Below are 22227 nucleotides of genomic sequence, written 5' to 3'. Positions count from 1 at the left end.
TTCTGATTCCAGAAATGGGCTGTGTTACTGATTTTAGCTTGTCAAACTGAGAGATAATGTGCCACAAATGTCAAAAAGCTACTTCAACACAGAATCACAATATAGTTGCAACACAAAATAAGACCATTGGGTCAGTCGTGCTTAGACTGATTGACAGCAGGAGGGAATATTAGCTATGGGCAGGCAGTGGTGTCCTGCTCATGTCATTGACCTAGTAATCACATCTTGGTTTATTTTTCTGAATTGTTGATTGTGGATTGGAATGGGAAATGACTGCTTAAATGCAGAATGCTGTTGATGGATTCTGATGAAGCATCACCAGACTTGAAAGGTTAACTCTGCTTTCTTCCCTCAGATGCTGCCAGACCTCTTGAGTTTCACCAGCAATTTACATTTTTCTTTCAGATTTCTACCATCCAAAGGATCATTCACCACCATTTCCGAAACCTCCAGCGGATGCCAACACCTGACTCTTTCCTTTCCTCCTTGATGCCTTGGTCTATTCTCAACCCTTCTCATGGCACCTTCCTGTGCACATCCTAATAATAAGTGGTAGACCTGTTAGGACAGAGATAAGGATCATTTCTTTCACTCAGTGGTGAGCCTGTGGAATTCCCTGTCACAAGAAAATGTTAAGCCCAAAACAATGAAGACTTTCAAGAAGATAGGGATATACTGCTTAGAACTAAAGAGATCAAAGAATCTGGAGTGTAAGTGGGAACAGGGTACAGAGTTGGATGACCATGATCATATTGAACAGCAGAACAGGGTCAAAGAGCTGATCCTGTATTGTATGTTTCTATAACATGGCTGTTGTGAGGATGGGACCGTGTGCACTTCTTTATGAAATGTGCCTTTGCAAAACAGGTTAACAAAAATTATTCAGTTCCTTTGTTTGTGGGTCAGCCCAAGTATCTCCTTAATACAGGGCTCAAAGTACTTCCCTTCATACCATCAATTCTCTACCACCAAAACTATGTAAAATCTGCACTCCCTCCACTTTCCAACACTAGGCCGTAGACTTTCAATGTTATGACATTTCAGGTGCTCATCTAAGTGTGTTTTTAAAGATTTTGAAATTACCTACCTCATTTACACTCCCAGCAATGAACTTCAAATTGTCACCATCCGCGTGAAGCAATGTTTTTTCAAATCCTGCTTTCCATCTTAAAAATGCTCCCCCATGTTGTTGACCCTTCAACTAAGATTACATTAAATTAGATTAGATTAGATTAGATTCCCTACAGTGTGGAGACAGGCCTAACAAGTTCACACCCACCCTCCAAAGAGTAACCCACCCAGACTCATTTCCCTCTGACTAATGCACCTAACACTATGGGCAGTTTAGCATGGCCAATTCACCTAACCTGTACATCTTTGGATTGTGGGAGGAAACCAGAGCACCCGGAGGAAACCCACGCAGACACGGAGAGAATATGCAAACTCCACACAGACAGTCACCCGAGGGAACATCACTTTCTATCCATCTTGTCCATGCCCCTCACATTCTGATACACCTCAATTAGGACGCCACCCCCCCCCCCCAAACTTCTCTACTCCAAAGAAAACAACCCAAGTCCATCCTGCTTTTTGATGTTATTCCCCCTGTTTGTCACTGTCCATTTTTAGCTTTACTTCCCATATCCAGTGGCTATTGTAACTCCACTCTCCCTCTTAAATCCTTCAGGTTTAAGGAAACCTGTTCTGGGCCGATATTCCCAAATGGACATCACTGTACTGGTGCCCTTACAGCTTTTGTTTATGGCTGTATTAGGATCTGGATAGATGCTGGATTTCAGCTTTATTTAGAGCACTGTATTGACTGTACTTTCTACTCGTGTGTATTCTCCATTGGGCCTATCATCTGATCTCTCTAACTTTAAATCTTTCCAGTGTAACTGCTGCTCACCTAAACTTTCTAGGCAAGCTCATTTTATCAATGGATCTCTCTGCTCATGTCCTATCCAACTCTCTTTTTTGATTTTGGAACCCAATCTTAAATGATCCATACAGGATCCATCTCTGTGCAGAATTGTCCTGTATGAATAGCTATGAAGCATCATTGCTAAGCACTGAGTTCCCATGCTGCCCCTGCCAACTCCAGTTGGTATGCACAGGCATTCGCCCTGCCACGTTCTAACTAGGATTGTAACTAACCAACACTTCATACAGTTCCAGAATCACCACCCGACTCTTAAACTCTGTGCCTTGTCTAATAAATGCAATCAGCCAATATATGCTCTTAGCCACTTTATCTACTTGTCCTAATAACTTAAGAGACCTTTGGACATGCACACCAAAAGCCCTGTGATCTTCAGCACTTCCCAGAGTCCTGCAGTTAATCATGTACTCACTTGCTTTATTTATCCTACACAAGTGCATCATCTCACACTTACCCAAATTGAATTCCATTTGCCACTGCTCAGTTCTTGTGACCAGTCTGACTATAATCTCAGCTATCCTCCTTACTATTTAACATCTGCTTCCGTAATGACCTTCCCTCCACCGTAAGCCAGAGTGCATAATTTTCAGCACCATTTGTGAATCCTCAGTTACTGAAGCATTCCATGTACAAATGCAATAAGACCTGGACAATAACAAGGCTTGAGTCAAAGAGTGTGGAGCTGGAAAAGCACAGCTGGTCAGGCAGCATCCGAGGTGCAGAAGAATCAACATTTTGGGCATAAGTCGTTCAACAAGAATGAAGGCTTGGGCTGGAAATTGACAAGACTTCACACTGCACAAATGGCATGCAATGACCATCTCCAACAAGAAACTGTCTACCCACCACCCATTGACATTCAATGGCATTGCCATCACTGAATCCTCTGCCAACAACATCGTCAGAATTACCATTGACCAGAAATTGCAATGGACTTGCAATAAAAGTACATTAGCTAAAAGAGCAGCCCAGAGGATGGGAATACTGCAGCAAGTAACTCACTTCCACAAAGCCTGTCCATCATCTACAAGCACAAGTCAAGAGTTTGATGCAAAACTGTCCATTTCCCTAGATTAATGTAGATCCAACAACTTTCAACAAGCTTGGCACCACCTAGAACAAAGCAACCCATTTGACAGGCAGCATGTCCACTAGCATCTAATCATTCCATCACTGACCATCAGTAGCAGCAGTGTGCACAATCTACAACATGTACTGCAGAAATTCATCAATGAGCCATAAACATTGTCTTCCAAACCAACCACCACTTTCATCTAAAAGGACAGGGCAAAAGATACATGGGAACAAAATTGCATGCAGGTTCCCTGACAAGCCACTCATCTGCGATGTGGAAGTATATGGCCATTCCTTCACTGTTGCTGTGTCAAAATCTTGAAATTCGCTCCTTAACAGAATTATGGGTCTACCTATAACAATTAGACTTCAGCAGTCCAAGAAGGCAGCTCACCACCAACGTCTCAGGGGCAACTGATGATGGGCAATGAATGGTTGTCCAACCAGTGATATTCAGGTTCCAAGAGTGAGTTTTTAAAAAAATTGTCCCCTCATTCACCATTCCTGATGAAGAGCTTCTGCTTGAAATGTCAACTCTTCTGCTCCTCAATGCTGCCTAACCGACTGTGCTTTTCCAGCACCACATTCTTTGATTCTCATCTCCAGCATCAGCAGTCTTTACTTTCGCATCCTTCATTGACCATGACCAACTTCAGAAAGTGATATTTTAAAGGAATAAATCCTATGGGTTTTATTTAATACTGTATCTCGCAATGTATTTTAATCAATACAACATCAAAATTCTGCACTTCAGTGTAAAAGTTCGAATTTGAAATTAGAGTAAGGCCAATTTTGACGGAATTAGGCAAAACTTTCAAAAGTTAATTGGGAGAAGCTATTTGTGGGTAAATGGATGGTTGGAAAGTGAGAAGCCTTCAAAAAGAAGATAGCAAGTGTCCAGAGGCAGTACGTACATACATATCTGTTAGCAAGAAGAGTAAGGCTAGTAGATTTTGGAATGTTAAATGACTAGTGATATTGATGTTCTGCTCAATACAAGAGGAGAAGACTAGAATTGAATCCCTGGAGGAGTATAAAGAGAGTCGGAGTATATTTGAGACGACAATCAGAAGGGCAAAATGTGGTCATCAGGTCGCTTTGACAAATAAGGTTGAGAATAATCCAAAGTGATTCTACACATATATTAAGTAAGTACAGAGTCAGTAGGGCCCCTTAAAGACCAACAACATTATCTATGTGTGAAACCATAGGGGAAGGATGAGTTACTAAACTAGTATTTTGCATCAGTACTTACTATGGAGAAGGATATGGAAGCGAGAGCATATAAACAGTGATATCTTGAAAAGTGACCACATCACAGAGGAGGAGTTAGGCATCTTAGATGGATGAATCCCTGAGACATGATCAAGTGTATTCTAGAACCTCCTGGGAAGCTTGGGACATGATTTTTGGGTCCCTTGCCGAGATAATTGGATCATCTATAGTCATAGGCGAGGTGCAGGCAGATTGGATGGTGGCTGATGTGGTACCATTATTCAAAAAAAGTTAGTAGGAAAAGCCTGGAAACTATAGACTGGTGAGTCTGGTATCAGTGGTGGTTAGGTTGTCAGAAGGAATTCTGAAAGAGATGATTTGCATGCATTTAGAAAGGTGTCTGTCTGTCTGATATTTGTATGGACTTATTAGGGTTAGTCAACATGGCTTTGCACATGGGAAATTGTTTCTCACTAACTAAGTTAGTGAGTTTTTTGAATCCGTGACAATGAAGGCAGAGCAGAGTACAGAGTCAATGTGAACTTCAATAAGGCATTCAACCAGATTCTGTATAGTAGACTGATTAGCATGGTTAGGCAAAGGTGAGTACTGCAGATGCTGGAAACTCGAGTCTAGATTAGAGTGGTGCTGGAAAAGCACAGCAGGTCAGGCAGCACCTGAGGTGCAGGAAACTTGACATTTCAGGCAAATGTTCTTCCTGAAACATCGATTTTCCTGCTTCTCAGATGCTGCGTGATCTGCTGTGCTTTTCCAGCACCACTCTAATTTAGACTCTGATTAGCATGGTTAGATCATATGGAATTCAGGGAGAACAAACCATTTGGATTCACAATTGGCTTGAGAGAAGGAGACACAGAGTTGTTGTTGGGTGTTGTTTTCTGGATTGTAGGCCTGTAACCAGCAGGGTGCCTCAAGGATCAATGCCGGATCCATTGCTTTTTGTCATTTCTATAAATAGTTTGGATGTGAACACAGGAGTAATGCTTAGAAGCATTTTGCAGATGAGACCAAAATTGGTGGGGTAGTGGACGTGTGAAGAAGATTATCGCAGAGTATAATGTGACCTTGGTTAGATGGACTGAGAAGTGGCAGATGGAGTTTAATTTAGGTAAGTGTGAGTTGTTGCATTTTTGGACGACAAAGCAGGGCTGGACTCATACATTTAATTAAAGAGTTCTGGGAAGTGTCACTAAACAAAGAGTTGAGGGTGTAGATTTATCATTCCTTGAAAGTGGAGTAGATGTTAGACAGGCAATGTCAGTGCATTGAGTATAGGAGATGGGAGGTCATGTTACTGCTGTACCGGACATTGCTTAGGCAACATTTGGAATAATGCATTCAATTGTGGTCTCCCTGCTAGAGGAAGGATGTTGTTAAACTTGAGAGAATGCAGAACGTATTACAAGAATGTTGCCAGGGCTGGAGGGTTTGAGTGATAGCAAAAGGCTGAATAGGCTGGGGCTTCTTTCCCTGGAGCACTGAGGCTGTGGGGTTACTAGATTAGATTACTTTTAGATTAGATTACTTACAGGCCCTTCAGCCCAACAAGTCCACACCAACCCGCCGAAGCGCAACCCACCCATACCCCTACATTACCCCTTACCTAACACTACGGGCAATTTAGCATGGCCAATTCACCTGACCCGCACATCTTTGGATTGTGGGAGGAAACCCACGCAGACACAGGGAGAATGTGCAAAATCCACACAGTCAGTCGCCTGAGTCAGGAAATGAACCCGGGTCTCAAGCGCTGCGAGACAGCAGTGCTAACCACTGTGCCAACGTACCGCCCACTTATACAGTTTAATAAAATCATGAGGAGAATTGACAGGATGAATAGCCATGGTCTATTTCCAAGGATAGAGAAGTCCAAAACTTGAGGGCATAGGTGCAAGGTGAGAGTGGAAAGGTTTAAAAGGGACTTATTGTGTAACTTTGTCCAGGCAGAGGGTTGTGCATGTATGGAATGAGCTGCCAGAAGAAGTGATGGAGGCTGGTACAATTGCAACATTTAAAAGGCATCTGGATGGGTACATGAATAAGAAGGATTTAGAGAGATATAGGTCAAATGTTGGCAATGAGGACTAGGTTAATTTAGGATATCTGCTCGGCATGGACGATTTGGAATGAAGGGTTTGTTTCCATACTGTATAACTCTGTCTCTATGACTCATTTTCATAGGAGAGCTAGAAAGCAAAATTTGACACATATTTATTCATGTGATTGGTGTAGCTTTTAGAGCATTTTAAAAACTCCATTTTAAAAAGGAGGGAATTCCAAAGTTGACCGTCTTGGCAGTTGAAAGTCCAACCTTGAAAGGGGGAGTGACTGAAATCAGATGTTCAAGACACCGGCAACGTACAGGAGAAGGATTCCGGAGACTGTTGGACCCATATCTTACAGTTGGACATGAGGCTTTTAGATGTTTTCAGTCTCTATTGTTGTTCTGCAAGCTCTGTTTATGTTACAGCAAGGGCACAAGGTGAACATTTGTTATATCTTGTGGTGTGTAATATCTTAATTATTAGCATGTCATCAGGGTTTGTTTTTGTCTTTATATGGCATGGATTCCATCCTCTTCCAAGTTAATTTTTATGCAGTAATAGAAACAGAATTATCACTTCATTTTCTACCATATGCGCTCAAACACGAAAATGCGAAACCCTTGATTACAAAAAATAATTTCTAACATGTTCTAACAAAGTGGAATTTGTTGACACTAATTGTTCAAAATTTGTAAGATCAGTGATGACCATGAATCACTCTCAACAGCTGACGGCACCCCATTTATTGGAAAATTCAAAGCCCCTTTCCAGCACCCAGCCTGGAGAGAAATAATCAATGACACTAACCTGGGTAAAACACGTTCTCATGTTCCTGACTATAAATCTGGCTGACACTGACGGGAAAAATTTCTGGCTGTAACAGCTGCTCCTTTTTTTGAGGTATTTTAGGTGTTGGAGGTGATTTCCACGAATTCCAGGAGCAGTAACTACTGTTTTATATGCTGTTGCATTGTTTTGGAACTTTGGAAAAAAAAAGTCAAAACAGCACAGTTTAAAAGGGAGAAGAGCAGACAAAGGGAGCACATGGTGAGGACAGTGCAGGAGAGAGAGAGAGAACCTGCATACCACCTTTGCTGTTTGAATTCGTGTATCGCTGGACATCGGAGTGCATCTGGGAAAATTAACAAACAGTGAAATTCACAACTAATCTTGGAGGAACTTAGACTTAGACTTACAGTGTGGAAACAGGCCCTTCGGCCCAACAAGTCCACACCGACCCGCCGATGCGCAACCCACCCATACCCCTACATTTACCCCTTACCTAACACTACGGGCAATTTAGCATGGCCAATTCACCTGACCCGCACATCTTTGGACAGTGGGAGGAAACCGGAGCACCCGGAGGAAACCCACGCAGACACGGGGAGAACGTGCAAACTCCACACAGTCAGTCGCCTGAGTCGGGAATTGAACCCGGGTCTCTGGTGCTGTGAGACAGCAGTGCTAACCACTGTGCCACCGTGCCGCTGTTGGGCGAAGTTCACAGCACAGAGTCAGATAAGTTAATTGTTGTTTTAAGTCTGTCAAAGAGAAAGCCTTCAGGAGTGGGTATAGTGTATTCTTTCTTGATTTTATGATTTTGAAGATAAGTCTCTTGATTAAACTTAAAATATAAGCCACAGCTATTAATTTAACCTGGGGCAGTGTTTGCAGAGGAATAAGATGGTGTGATTTTCTGGGTCTGTAGATTGTGAAGGAGCAAAAATTGCCTTTGCAGTAATATGTACTTCTTGTCAGATGTGGGAGTTTAAAGAGAGTTTAAGGGTTACTGCAGATTATATCTGCCATAAATGCTGTTGGGTGCGAATCTTATCAGATCGAGTGGATTGGTTGGAGAGACAGATAGAAGCGATGAGGAATTTGCAACAGTAACAGTATATGATGGATGGCAGTTATAGGAAGGGGGTAAGTCTCAGATACAGTCACATAGATGGGTTTACTCCAGGAAGGGTAAGAGAGCAGGAGACTTTTGTGGATATACCCATTTCAAACAGGTATGCTGTTTTGGAAAATGTAGGGGGTGATGGATTCTCAGGGGAACGTAGCACAAACAGCCAAGTTTCTGGTATTGAGACTGGCTCTAATGCAACGAGGGGGACGTCGGCTTCCAAGAGACCAATTGTGTTAGGGGATTCTGTAGTCAGAGGTTCAGACAGACATTTCTGTGGCCAGCAGAGAAAAAGCAGAATGGTGTATTGTTTCCCTGGTGCCAGGATCAAGGATATCTCAGAGAGGGGTCAGAATGTTCTCAAGGGGGAGAGGGGCCAGCAGGAGGTCATTGTCCACATTGGAACCAACAACATTGGAAGAGAAAATGTTGAGGCTCTGAAGTGAGATTACAGAGAGTTAGGTAGAAATTTAAAAAGGAGGTCCTCAAGGGTAGTAATATCTGGATTACTCCCAGTGCTGCGAGCTAATGAGGGCAGGAATACGAAAATAGAGCAGATGAATGCATGGCTGAGGAGCTGGTGTATGGGAGAAGGATTCACATTTTTGGAACATTGGAATCTGTTTTGGGGTAGAAGTGACCTGTACAAAAAGGATGGATTGCAAATAAATTGGAAGGGGACTAATATACTGGCAGGGAAATTTGCTAGAACTGCTTGGGAGGATTTAAACTAGTAAGGTGGGGCGGTGCGAACCAGGGAGATAGCGAGGAAAGAGATCGATATGAGACGGGTACAGCTGAGAACAGAAGTGAGTCAAACAGTCAGGGCAAGCAGGGACAAGGTAGGACTAGTAAATTAAACTGCATTTATTTCAATGCAAGGGGCCTAACTGGGAAGGCAGATGTACTCAGGGCGCGGTTAGGAACATGGGACTGGGATATCATAGCAATTACGGAAGCATGGCTCAGGGATGGGCAGGACTGGCAGCTGAATGTTCCAGGATACAAATGCTACAGGAAGGATAGAAAGGGAGGCAAAAGGGGAGGGGGAGTGGCAGTTTTGATAAGGGATAGCATTACAGTTGTGCTGAGAGAGGATATTCCTGGAAATACATCCAGTGAAGTTATTCGGGTGGAACTGAGAAATAAGAAAGGGATGATCACCTGATTGCGATGGTATTATAGACCCCCCAATAGTCAGAGGGAAATTGAGAAACAAACCTGTAAGGAGATCTCAGCTATCTGTAAGAATAGTAGGGTAGTTATGGTAGGGGATTTTAACTTTCCAAACACTGACTGGGGCGGCCATAGTGTTAAAGGTTTAGATGGAGAGGAATTTCTTAAGTGTATACAAGACAATTTTCTGATTCAGTATGTGGAAGTACCTACTAGAGAAGGTGCAAAACTTGACCTACACTTGGGAAATAAAGCAGGGCAGGTGACTGAGGTGTCAGTGGGGGAGCACTTTGGGGCCAGTGGCCATAATTCTATTCATTTTAAAATAGTGATAGAAAAAGATTGTCCAGATCTAAAAGTTGAAGTTCTAAATTGGAGAAAGGCCAATTTTGACGGTATTAGGCAAGAACATTCAAAAGTTGATTAGGGACAGATGTTCACAGGTAAAGGGATGGCTGGAAAATGGGAAGCCTTCAGAAATGAGATAATGAGAATGCAGAGAAAGTATATTCCTGTCAGGGTGAAAGGGAAGGCTGGTCCGTATAGGGAATGCTGGATGACTAAAGAAATTGAGGGTTTGGTTAAGAAAAAGAAGGAAGCACATGTCAAGTATAGACAGGATAGATCGAGTGAATCCTTAGAAGAGTATAGAGGCAGTAGGAGTATATTTAAGAGGGAAATCAGGAGGGCAAAAAGGGGACATGAGGTCGCTTTGGCAAATAGAATTAAGATGAATCCAAAGGGTTGTTACAAATATATTAAGGAAAAAGGGTAACTAGGGAGAGAATAGGGCCCCTCAAAGATCAGCAAGGCAGCCTTTGTGTGGAGCCACAGAAAATGGGGGAGATACTGAATGAATATTTTGCATCAGTATTTATTGTGGAAAAGTATATGGAAGATATAGACTGTAGGGAAATAGATGGTGACATGTTGCAAAATGTCCAGATTACAGAGGAGGAAGTGCTGGATGTCTTGAAATGGTTAAAGGTGGATAAATCCCCAGGAACTGATCAGGTGTACCCAAGAACTCTGTGGGAAGCTAGAGAGGTGATTGCTGGGCCTCTCACTGAGATATTTGTATCATCGATAGACACAGGTGAGGTGCCGGAAGATTGGAGGTTGGCAAACGTGGTGTCACTGTTTAAGAAGGGCGGTAAAGACAAGTCAGGGAACTATAGACTGGTGAGCCTGACCTCAGTGGTGGGCAAGTTGTTGGAGGGAATCCTGACGGACAGGATGTACATGTATTTGGAAAGGTAAGGGCTGATTAGGGCTGGTCAATATGGCTTTGTGCATGGGAAATCATGTCTCACAAACTTGATTGAGTTTTTTGAAGAAGTAATAAAGAAGATTGATGAGGGCAGAACAGTAGATGTGATCCATATGGACTTCAGTAAGACGTTCGACAAGGTTCCTCATAGAAGACTGATGAGCAAGGTTAGATCTCACAGAATACAGAGAGAACTAGCCATTTGGATACAGAACTGCCTCAAAGGGAGAAGACCAAGGATAGTGGTGGAGGGTTGTTTTTCAGACTGGAGGTCTGTGACCAGTGGAGTGCACAAGGATCGGTGCTGAGTCCTCTACTTTTTGTCATTTACATAAATGATTTGGATGCGAGCAAAGAGGTACAGTTAGTAAGTTTGCAGATGACACCAAAATTGGAGATGTAGTGGACAGCGAAGAGGGTTACCTCAGATTACAACAGGATCTGGACCAGATGGGCCAATGGGCTGAGAAGTGGCAGATGGAATTTAATTCAGATAACTGTATGGTGCTGCATTTTGTGAAAGCAAATCTTAGGAGGATTTATACACTTAATGATAAGGTCCTAGGGAGTGTTGCTGAACAAAGAGACCTTGGAGTGCAAGTTCATAACTCCTTGAAAGTTGAGTCGCAGGTAGATAGGATAGTGAAGAAGGCGTTTGGTATGCTTTCCTTTATTGGTCAGAGTATTGAGTACAGGAGTTGGGAGGTCATGTTGTGGCTGTACAGGACATTGGTTAGGCCACTGTTGGAATCTTGCATGCAATTCTGGTCTCCTTCCTATCAGAAAGATGTTGTGAAACTCGAAAGGGTTCAGAAAATATTTACAAGGATGTTGCTATGGTTGGAGGATCTGAGCTATAGGGAGAGTCTGAGTTGGAGGCTGAGGGGTGACCTTATAGAGGTTTACAAAATTATGAGGGGCATGAATAGGATAAATAGACAAAGTGTTTTCCCTGGGGTCGGGGAGTCCAGATCTAGAGGATATAGAGTTAGGGTGAGAGGGGAAAGATATGCAAGAGACCTAAGGGGCAACCTTTTCACACAGAGGGTGGTACGTGTATGGAATGAGCTGCCAGAGGATGTGGTAGATGCTGGTACAATTGCAACATTTAAGAGGCATTTGGATGGGTATCTGAATAGGAAGGGTTTGGAGGGATACGGGCCGGACGCTACCAGATGGGACTAGATTGGGTTGGGATATCTGGTCAGCATGGACGGGTTGGACCGAAGGGTCTGTTTCCATGCTGTACATCTCTATAACTCTATGACTTGCATCTCAATATTATCAGGAAAATACACTGTCATTTGAGAGCTCCGATTAACAGACAATCATTGTGCTGGATGGAATTAAAGTCAAAAAGTGCGATGTGGAAAAACACAGCCGGTCAGGCTGTATCCGAGGAGCAGGAGAGTTGACGTTTCGAGCATAATCTCTTCTTCAAGGATGGGATGGGGTGGAAGGGGGCGGAGAGACAAATGGGAGGAGGGTGTGGTTGTGGGAGTGGTAACTGGGAATGCGATAGGTAGATAAGGTTGGGCGTGATGGTGATAGGTCGGAGTGGAGGGTAGACAGATACGTGGGAAGGAAGATGATTCAGATAGGAAAGTTCAAAAGGGCAGGGACGGATCTGGGCTTAGGTGGGAGGAGAGGGAATGAGGAAACTGATGGGATCAACATTGATACAGTGTGATTGGAGGGTCCCCCATTCTGGTTCATATTGTGCACATTTGTAGCAAGTGTGGGTGTGGAATAATTGCTCAGAGTATTGCGTGAAAATCCTCGTGAGATCTTTGAACTGAATGTGACCAAAAGAGAGACAGCGGAGCAGGCGAAGTGTTGTATCTGCAAGATGTGGTGGATCCATTCTGGTTCAAAATGGACACATCTGCTCGGTTGGTTTGGAATAATTGTTCTGAGTATTGAGTGCAAATCCTCGTGAGATCGTTGAGCTGAATGCGTTCTTTCACATCGAAACTGAAAGCAGGTGGATTCAGGAAGTGCTGAGAGTGATCATGGCATCCGCACAGCAGCTCCTGAGACTGACCGAGGAGACAATTTGCTCCATTTGTCTGGATTTCTTCACTGATCCGGTTACACTGGATTGTGGACACAACTTCTGCCGCTCCTGTATCACCCAGAGTTGGGAAAAGAAGGAGACAAACTCCTGCCCGGAATGTAGAGAGGAGTTTCCGGAAAGAAACCTCAGGGTAAATCGGGCCTTAGCGAATCTGGCCGAGGAGGCTCGAAAATTAAAGCTGGATCCGAAAGAGACGGAGAGTAAACCTCACTGTGAGAAACATCAGAGAGAACTGGAGCTGTTTTGTGAAACTGACAGAAAGTTGGTCTGTCTGATGTGTGTCACTGCACCGGAACACAGAGAGCACCGCTTCATACAGATTAAAGAAGGAGTTAAAATATACAAGGTAAAGAGGAAATGTTTAAAAGCTGTGAATTGTGTCACAGTTTCAAAGTCTGACAGTTTCATGCTGCGATTTCTCTTCCAATTCCAGGATAAACTGAAATCTGCCTTAGATTTCTTTTCTGAGAGAAAATCGGTGGTTCTCCAAGTTGAACTGACCCAGAAACGGAAGATTTCCGAAGTGAGGGTGAGCTCTCCCTGTGCTGATTTTCTGGGATCTCGGTTAGTTTTGTTCCCTTTACCGCGGGACATTAATGAGGTTTCACATTTCATTTGGTAGGAACAGGCGAGCAGTCTGCAGACCCACATCACATCCGAGTTCACTAAAATGCACCAGATTCTCACTGAGAAAGAGCAGCGTTTACTCAGAGATCTCAGGGAAGAAGAGGAGAGGATTGTAGAAACAATGGAGAAAAACCTTCGAGAGATTCAGGAGAATTTAAATTCTATTGAAGAGGAACTCTCAAAGTTGCAGAAACAGATGGAGCAAAAAGACGAGTTGATATTTCTGAAGGTGAGGGAACATAGCGCGGGTTAGTTCCGTGAAACGTCGCCCGGTTACAAAATAACTGATGAGAAATGTTTAATTAATGTTGCTCACCTGAAATGGAGAGGAGGAAAATTCAACTAGGTTGTCGTCTGAGTGGTTCTGATGTTGTCACGGTACAAACACCGTTCTCACACTGGCTGCAGGATCTTGGGAATACAGACAGACATTCTCCCTGGAATGAGTGGTGATGTTTTTACTTGTTTTCTTATTATCTTCACGTTCCACCAAGTTTAATTATCTCATGGAAATCCCATTATAATCCAGTTCCAGTTCCATGTGGAGAGTGTGTGGGTGTCTGATAAAGAGGGTGCGTGAGAGTCACTGTGACTGAGTGGGACTGATGGTCAGTTCCATTTTATTTTATCCTCACCTCAATCTTCCTTTCAAAATATATCACTTCACATTTCCGTGTTGTGGCTGCTCATTTCAGCAGCCTGTCTGTCTCCTCCTGAAATCTGTTCCTGCCATCCTCATGTTTGTGATTCATTTCTTTCAGGAGGCAGCTTGTCGGAAGAGAAGGTAGGACATGCTCTTTCCTGAAACTCTGCAGTTTGCTCAATAACTCAGGGATGGGTTATTATGGGTTTAATTCCTGATTATTGTTGCTGCTTTGAAATATTATTTAACTCCATTTGTGGTTCACATTCCAGCTTTGTTATAAGAAGATACTTACTGCAACTAAGTAGTAAGAAAAATGGAGATTTAGAGGACATTGAGTCTGTCAGTCAAAAACAAACGCCTCCCTTTTCTCATCCCATTTCCAACACTTGGCACACTGCCTGGTATGCCATGGCATGATAGGTGCACATCTAAATGGTTTTAAAATGTTTTGAGGGTTTCTAAACATCTTGCATTCTTACTGACCAGTGAGTTCAGATTCTCACCACTTGCTGTGGTGAAAAAAAACATGCCTCACATCCCCTTCTAGCCCACTCCTCCACCCCCCCCCCCCCACACACACCCCTTAAGTCTGCACAACCAGTTATTGATCCCTCCATCAAGGGGAAACATTTCTCTTGTCTGCATTTGTCTATGCCCATTATTATTTTGTACATCATAATCATGTCCACATTCAGTCTGCTCTGCTCCAAGAAAAATAACTTCAGTCTGTCTAATCTCTCTTCACAACTGAAACTCTTCAGCCCAGAGAACATCCCAGTAAATCCCCTTTGCATCCTCTCCAGGCCAATCACATTCCTTCTGTGATATGGATTCCAGAACTGCACACAACACTCCAGCTGTGGCCTAACCAACACTTCATACAATTCCATCATCACCTTCCTGTATTTAAACTCTATGCCTTGACAAATAAATGCAACTGTCATATGTATTCTTAAACACTTTATCTACCTATCTTAGTAAATTTAGGGACCAGTGGGTATGCACACCAAGGTCAGACAATCTGACCAGCCTGTCTACATCCTCCTGTAATGCCAAGCTATCCTCTTCACTATTTAACAACTCAATATTTGTGAGATTCCATGTCCAGTGAAGTAGCTCGGCTTCCTCTTGAGCTAACACAGTTGACTTTGAGAACAGCAAAGGAATTAAGGGTTATGGTGAGATTGCGCTTAGTGGAGCTGAGATCACAAAAAGATAAGCCATGATCATATTGAATGAGAGCAGGCTGAATGGACCAGGTGGCCTACTCCTGCTCCTAATTCTTCTGTTCTTAGGTTCTAACCCATCAATTTTCCTACCATCCTCAAACTTACTGATCACTTACTGCCTTCAAAGCTAAATCAGTTATACATATCATAAACAGCAAAGATCACAATACTGATTTCTGTGGATCTTCCCTGGACACCAGCTTCCAGTCACAAAACGCATCTCTCAAACATCACTCACTGCTTCCTGCCACTTAGCCAATTTTGTATCCAATCAGCCAATTTCCTTTGCCTTCCAGGACTTTTGATGTCACTGTCAGTCTCCCATGCAGGATGTTATCAAACGCCTTGCTCAATCCAAGTAGCTTTGGTCAAATGCAATGCCCTCATCTGGACTGCTGGTTATATTTTTTAAAAAATCAGTCAAGTTGGTTAGACTTGACTCCCCTTAACAAACCCATGCTCTCCCATTTTGAAGTACACATAAATCATTCAAATAGATTCTATACCATTGTGGTCAGACTGACTGGCCTTTAGATTCCTGCTTTATCCCTTGCTCCATTCTTGAATAATGGTTCTACATTAACTATCCATCGTTCCTCTGGCAATTCTCTGGTGACTAGAGAGGAATTGAAAATTATTGCCAATGCCCCTGCTATTTTCAGTCTAGCCTCATTCAACAGTGCTAGAGTTTGTTTCAATTTAGATCTTATTGTCACGTGTACTCAAGTACAGAAGTCAAGGAGTACAATGAATAGTGTATGATGCCACACACGTGCCATCTTCGGTACAAAGATACTTCAGCTCTCTATTACATTTTTAACAATAACAAAAATTTACAAAGTAATAAGATTACAGATCTTCGTAGAATAAAATACGAAATAAGGTAGATATTTTCAGCTTTACTTTGTTTCACAAGCTGTTTTTATGTTACAGCAATAACACAGGCTTGAACTTATATCATCTCGTGTGGTGTGTGATGTCTCGTAACTAATCTCTTATATGGCTTTTTGTCTTTCCAAGTTGTTTTGTTTGGTTATGGAAACAAATTTTTCACTTAATTTTCTCCTTCATTTGCTGGATGACAAAACATACTGAAACCTGACTAGATAAATCATTTATAACTTATTCTAACAAAGTGCAATTTGTTAACACGAATTGTCTGATATTTGCAGGATTAGCGATAACAATTGGATATCACCAGTAGATGGCGCCTTGTCTCTTGGAATGTACAACGGTCCTTCACAGTACACAATTTGGAGAGAAATGATGGATGACATTAACCCGGGTAAAACAGTTTTATATTCCTGATCGTAAATCCAGCTTACAGAGAGATCTGTGTGTTCTTGTACACCAGTCAATGAAGGCAAGCATGCAGGTACAACAGGTAGTGAAGAAGGCTAATAGCATGCTAGCCTTCATAACAAGAGGGATTGAGTATAGAAGGAAAGAGGTGCTTCTGCAGCTGCACAGGGCCCTAGTGAGACCACACCTGGAGTACTGTGTGCAGTTCTGGTCGCCAAAGTTGAGGAAAGACATTCTAGCTATTGAGGGAGTGCAGCATAGGTTCATGAGGTCAATTCCTGGAATGGAGGGATTATCTTACACTGAAAGACTGAAGCGACTGGGCTTGTATACTCTTGAGTTTAGAAGACTGAGAGGGGATATGATTGAGACGTATAAGATTATGAAAGGATTGGACACTCTGGCAGTAGGAAACATGTTTCCACTGATGGGTAAGTGCCGAACCAGAGGACACATCTTAAAAATACGGGGTAGATCATTTAGGACAGAGATGAGGAGAAACTTCTTCACCCAGACAGTGGTGGCTGTGTGGAATGCTCTGCCCCAGAGGGAAGTGGAGGCCCACTCTCTGGATTCATTTAAGAAAGAGTTGGATAGAGCTCTCAAAGATAGTGGAATCAAGCGTTATGGAGATAAGGCAGGATGCGGACACTGATTAGGAATGATCAGCCATGGTCATATTGAATGGTGGTGCAGGCCGAAGGGCTGAATGGCCTACTCCTGCACCTATTGTCTATTGACACGTGTAACAGGACATTATCTGGAAAATATATTGTCACTTGAGGGCTTGTGTTAACAGACACCTCGTGTGGATGAAATTTAGAGAGTTAATAAACAGACGCGGCTGCAGAAACTCTCTACTCTGATGAGGAAATGCCGGTGTTGGACTAGGGCGGAAATAGTTAATTTTTTAAACTCTGCCTACTCTAGTCACTGACTGCTTGATGATCCTCTTATTGTCCAAGGTTCAAAACAACAGCGATTAACATTCATATACTTAACATGATCACAAATTCTAAAACATGGCACAGATATATGACAACTTCAATAATAGCGAGTAACAAGCAACTTGGAGATCGTGAGGCTGATGGTGGGATCAATCTAACTCTGCAGTGAAGTTCTCCCGATCCCTTCATAAATTTGACCAGCGTCTCGATCTCCTCTGATATTTGGGCTTCACGACAACATTCCTATCAGTTTTCCATGGATTTGTAGTGTGGAAAGATGTTGGGTGGTCCTTGAGGAACGGGGAGCAAATAATCTGTTTTGCTTCCAGTGAGGAGAGTGTTTCACTGGGAGTGACAGTAACATGGGGTCATGGAGGGAGAAAGGAACAATATGCAACTCAAACTCACATCGTAGTCAGAGAAATCATTACAGAAACTCAGACAAATTGTCTTTCACTTGAATCCTTTTGTACCGTGTTTTGCTCATGTATTGTATTGAATGAGTTGCTGAATCCATCAGAGAAAGGATGTCAGTGTTAGGTGGGCATCTCTTGCGTTGCGTGAGAATCTCTTCTGGAGAGACATGGGCTTTATTAACTGAGCTGAATTCAACTGTTTTTAGTCTTTGTTCTGAGCTGTAGATTTGCTTTCTGCTTTTTACTGAGAATGTTTTCTCAGCCCACCTTTTTCTGGCTATTTACCCATGTCCTGTTTTACCGCTACCCGCTGTTTCCCACACAAGCTTAGTGTAAACGGAGTTGTCATCATATCCAATTAAAGACTCTTTCCAGATCTTAGCAACCCAAGATCTAACAACCCATCCTGCATTCCTCTGAATTTGGAATTTTCTCTCAATTTACTTTCTTCTACAACGTGCTTCAATATTCTTGATTACGACAGGGGATCAAAAGATATGGAGAAAAGGTAGTGATTGGATCTGAGAAACATATCACCATGATCATAGCAGAGCAGACCTGATGGGCCAAATGGCCTAATTCCCCTCAACTGTCGCATGGTTTTATGGTCTCACATCTTTAATTATGAAACCCATGCCCATCTGCATCGTTCCCTACTATTCGAACCACACCAGCCAGATTTTACCCAGTCACAGCACCACAATAGTCTTAATGTGGGATGTGGGGGTCACTTACACGATCAGGATTTGCTTCCCATTACTAACTGCCAGCAGGAAAGAGAAGTACCAGGTTTCCTTAAAATGATTCAGCAGATACATTCGATGTGCTGAATGGCCTCTGTACTAGATTATTCTAATCTCCCTCTCCAATTCCACTCCATCCACTACTCATTCTTCCCAGCTCTTCCAGCATCACTCTCTCCCATTTCCCCCAGTCTTATCTCTTTCCCTGCTCTTGGTTACCCCTCCCTGCTCTTCTTTCTCCTTCCCTCCTCTCCTTATCCAACTGAACCCCCCCCAATATTTCCCACCCTTCCTCACCTCCTGCACTCTAATTCCTCCCCTTTTGTTCCAAACCCCCTCCTTTCCCTCACGTTTCCTCTTCCCCCACTCTTCATCCATTCTTCTGTTTGTGCCCTCCCCACGCCCTTTTTCTGACCTACCCCCAGTCGTCCTCCTTTCCAAGCCTGCTCTTCTTCTCTCATGTCCTGCTCTACAATCTCCTCTATCCTGCTCTCCATTTTTCTCCCTGCCCAACCCCTCCCCACTCCCAATCTTCCATCCTCTCCCCTATATTTTCATCTCATTTCTCCACAACTCTCATGCAGCATTGTCCCTTCCTGTTCCCCATTCCCGCTCTTTCTACCTCACTCCCCTCCCTTCACACGATTATTATTTTCCCTCCCCTCAGCTGCTCTTCCTTCCCCCACCATTCCACCATTTGTCCATTCCTCAATTTTCCCACCCCACAAAATGCTCCCTTCCCCACACACACCTCTCCTCCACCATTCTTTCACCCTCCTCTCTTGCTTCCTCTCCAACGCACTTTGTCCGTCCCTCCCTCCACTCTCCCAATAACATCCCATCTCCCTCTATTCCCTCCACTCGTTCACTATTCCCTCCCCCACTCCCTAAACAGTTCCGACTTGCTGCACACATTCCCCTCTCTGTACACCACACTCTTCTGTTTTCCACTCTCTTCCCCCACTGTTTCTTCCAACTCCTCCTCCGCTCTTCCTTGCCTCATCCAGCACTTCCTTCTCCATTCTCCTCCCCATTCTTCCTATAAGTAGGTTCCATTATTCTCTGTCTCTGTCTCTCTGATGGTGTTATTTGATCTCTCCCCCAGCTCCAGCCTCTCTGACTCTGGATCCGAACACAGCACATCCCCGGCTCATCCTGTCTGAGGACCGGACCAGTGTGAGACTCGGAGACACACAGCAGTTCCTCTCTGACTCCCCGGAGAGATTTGATCTCTTGCCCTTTGTCCTGGGATCAGAGGGATTCACATCAAGGCGGCATTACTGGGAGGTGGAGGTGGGACAGAAGACGTGGTGGATTCTGGGAGTGGCCCGAGAGTCTGTGAAGAGAAAAGGGGGATTCAGACTGAACCCGGAGACGGGACTGTGGACTGTGGGGTTGTATCCCAGAGATGGTTATTTTGCCGCCACTTCCCCCTCACTAACACCCCTCTCCCCGAGAGTGAATCCCCAGAAGATTGGGATTTACCTGGACTATGAGGGTGGACAGGTGTTATTTTACAATGTGGACACCATGTCCCATCTCCACACTTTCACCCACACTTTCACTGAGAGGCTCTTTCCCATCTTCAATCCGGGATTGAATGACGGTGGGAAAAACTCCGACCCGCTGACAATCTGCGGGATTGAAAGACACTGACAGATCCATCCCATAATTTCACCCCGTTCACCCTGCCTCCTGCCAGCTGTAAGCTGATGGGTTTAGGTCTCACAGTCTCAAGTGGAGAGAGAAGCCAGTTTAAGATTCCGGGAATAAATCCTGAATCAGTACTGAAAACTGAAAGATCAGCAAGGAGCTGTGTAGGACTGGGGGGAAAGAAGAAACAAATATAAGCCCAATTGTAGAGTTAAAAATCACACAACACCAGATTATAGTCCAAAAGGTTTGTTTGGAAGCACTACCGTTTGGAGCACTGGTCTTTCATCAGGTGGTTGTGGAGAGTCGGTGGGTTCTTTCCAGGGGGTACACCAGATCATTTCACTGCAAGGCAGAGAGAGACAGTGAGATCCAGAAAGGGTTGAGGAAGTGAAGGCAACGAATACAAGAATTCCTTGAGCCACTGTTATTCCCACCTTCACGGTGATCAGGTGGTCTTGGTTTCCAGTGGACCGAGGTTCAAATCTTTGAAATGTGAACAACTGAGTAAATTTGGATGTTTTCGCTGGCTCCCACACCACTCCAAAACACACAGCAATGTAGGTGACTCTTAATTCCGGCTGGGCATTCAGTTCTGAGCAACACCAACATGAACATCTCATCAATGATTATATCAAAGAAGACTGCAGAGGAGACCAGTTGCTGTTGTGATCCACGTCACTCTTCAGTTTGGACTCAGGTAGTGAGCAAGTGTCATTCCCATGTTGCCTGGCTCACTGAGTGCTTCCATCATTTTCTGCTGCTATTAATGGCTCATTGGTTTGATTCCTGTAATTATGATAGCACTGTCAGTTTGGTAAACTTAAAATTCTCAACCTATTACAATAATGTCAATGATTAAATAGTGCTGGCCATTGAACTGGATGTGCCCAGGTTTGTAAATATTAATCAGAACATCACATTCACGTGGGTACTCTGTAATAAAATTGATGGTAAGGAGACCTATGTATATGTGATGTCTCCTGCTGTGAATATTGTTGATAATCTGTACTGAATGTGCTATATAAATTGATTTGGGTACGTACACCATTCCTGTAGAATGTTGAACCACATGAAACCCAGTTAACTTGAACTGAAGTATGTATTCATTGGTCGCTGGGTTTCTGGTCAATCTCATCATCGGTTTACTTCAGTGAAATCATCATGTTGTAATTACTTGTTTTTTTTTGCAAAGTATTAAAGCACTCTTGGTAAACTGCGCAGGCTCAGGCAGAAGAGATCACACTGAGTCAGACACAGCCCAAGTGCACATATAGTTGAAGGCATGTGGAGGTAGTGTGAGACTAGAACTGGTTCATGTTTTGTTTTTCCATTTTAAAAGTTTGAAATTTGGTCACTTCAGTAATGAAAAGGTCGCTGACCCAGCTGACTGAGGGACAGGAATCTGCTGAAGCCTGAACAAGGTCTCAATAGGTGGTGATTACTGTTAAAGCTCAATACATCGGAGTCAGCTGTATTTAACGAATGAATGATCTTACTAAATGTTACAGTGCAAACACAATAAAATGCAGTGAAAAACTTCCACTGTCCACTGGTACCATTTTGCATAGTTTCTAATAATTTACAAAAGAGACTCCATTAGTGTTTCACAACTACCAACAACAGATCCACTCAACGTCAAAGTTGCCAGTCTTCGGATTCCATCATTTGCCGCAGGGCCTAACTTGCTGATTCAGGCTGCCATGCTCGCCCGTCTGCCAGCCACCTCCTGGAAACAGCTCCGTGCTCACCAGCCTCTGCCATATTCCCATCCCAAACAAAGCACCTTTCTACCAAATTCGCCAATGATGCCAAAATAAAAATGGAAAAGGGTAAAAAAAAAAGCAGGCAGAGTGAACCTTGGATGCTCCCGTCGGACTCTTGAAAGGAAAGATTTCTGTATTTCGTACTTTCAAAAGGAAGTGAAAGTGAAAG

The 22227-nt window shown here is 43.4% G+C and overlaps 1 protein-coding gene across 1 annotated transcript; it reads left to right on the top strand.

Annotated features, from left to right (window-relative positions):
* Positions 1-12661: 12661 nt before the first annotated feature.
* Positions 12662-21816, top strand: LOC132832423 (zinc-binding protein A33-like). Its single transcript, XM_060850401.1, has 6 exons — positions 12662-13075; positions 13163-13258; positions 13352-13585; positions 14118-14140; positions 16404-16516; positions 19745-21816. Exons 1-6 carry the CDS (start codon positions 12665-12667, stop codon positions 20293-20295), a joined length of 1428 nt encoding a protein of 475 aa, XP_060706384.1. The 5' UTR covers positions 12662-12664; the 3' UTR covers positions 20296-21816.
* The last annotated feature ends 411 nt before the right edge of the window (positions 21817-22227 follow it).

Source organism: Hemiscyllium ocellatum, chromosome 35 (genome assembly GCF_020745735.1).
Source record: "Hemiscyllium ocellatum isolate sHemOce1 chromosome 35, sHemOce1.pat.X.cur, whole genome shotgun sequence".
NCBI lineage: Eukaryota > Metazoa > Chordata > Chondrichthyes > Orectolobiformes > Hemiscylliidae > Hemiscyllium > Hemiscyllium ocellatum.
The sequence above is the reverse complement of the archived record's forward strand: the minus strand, read 5'-3'. Positions and strand labels throughout refer to the sequence as shown.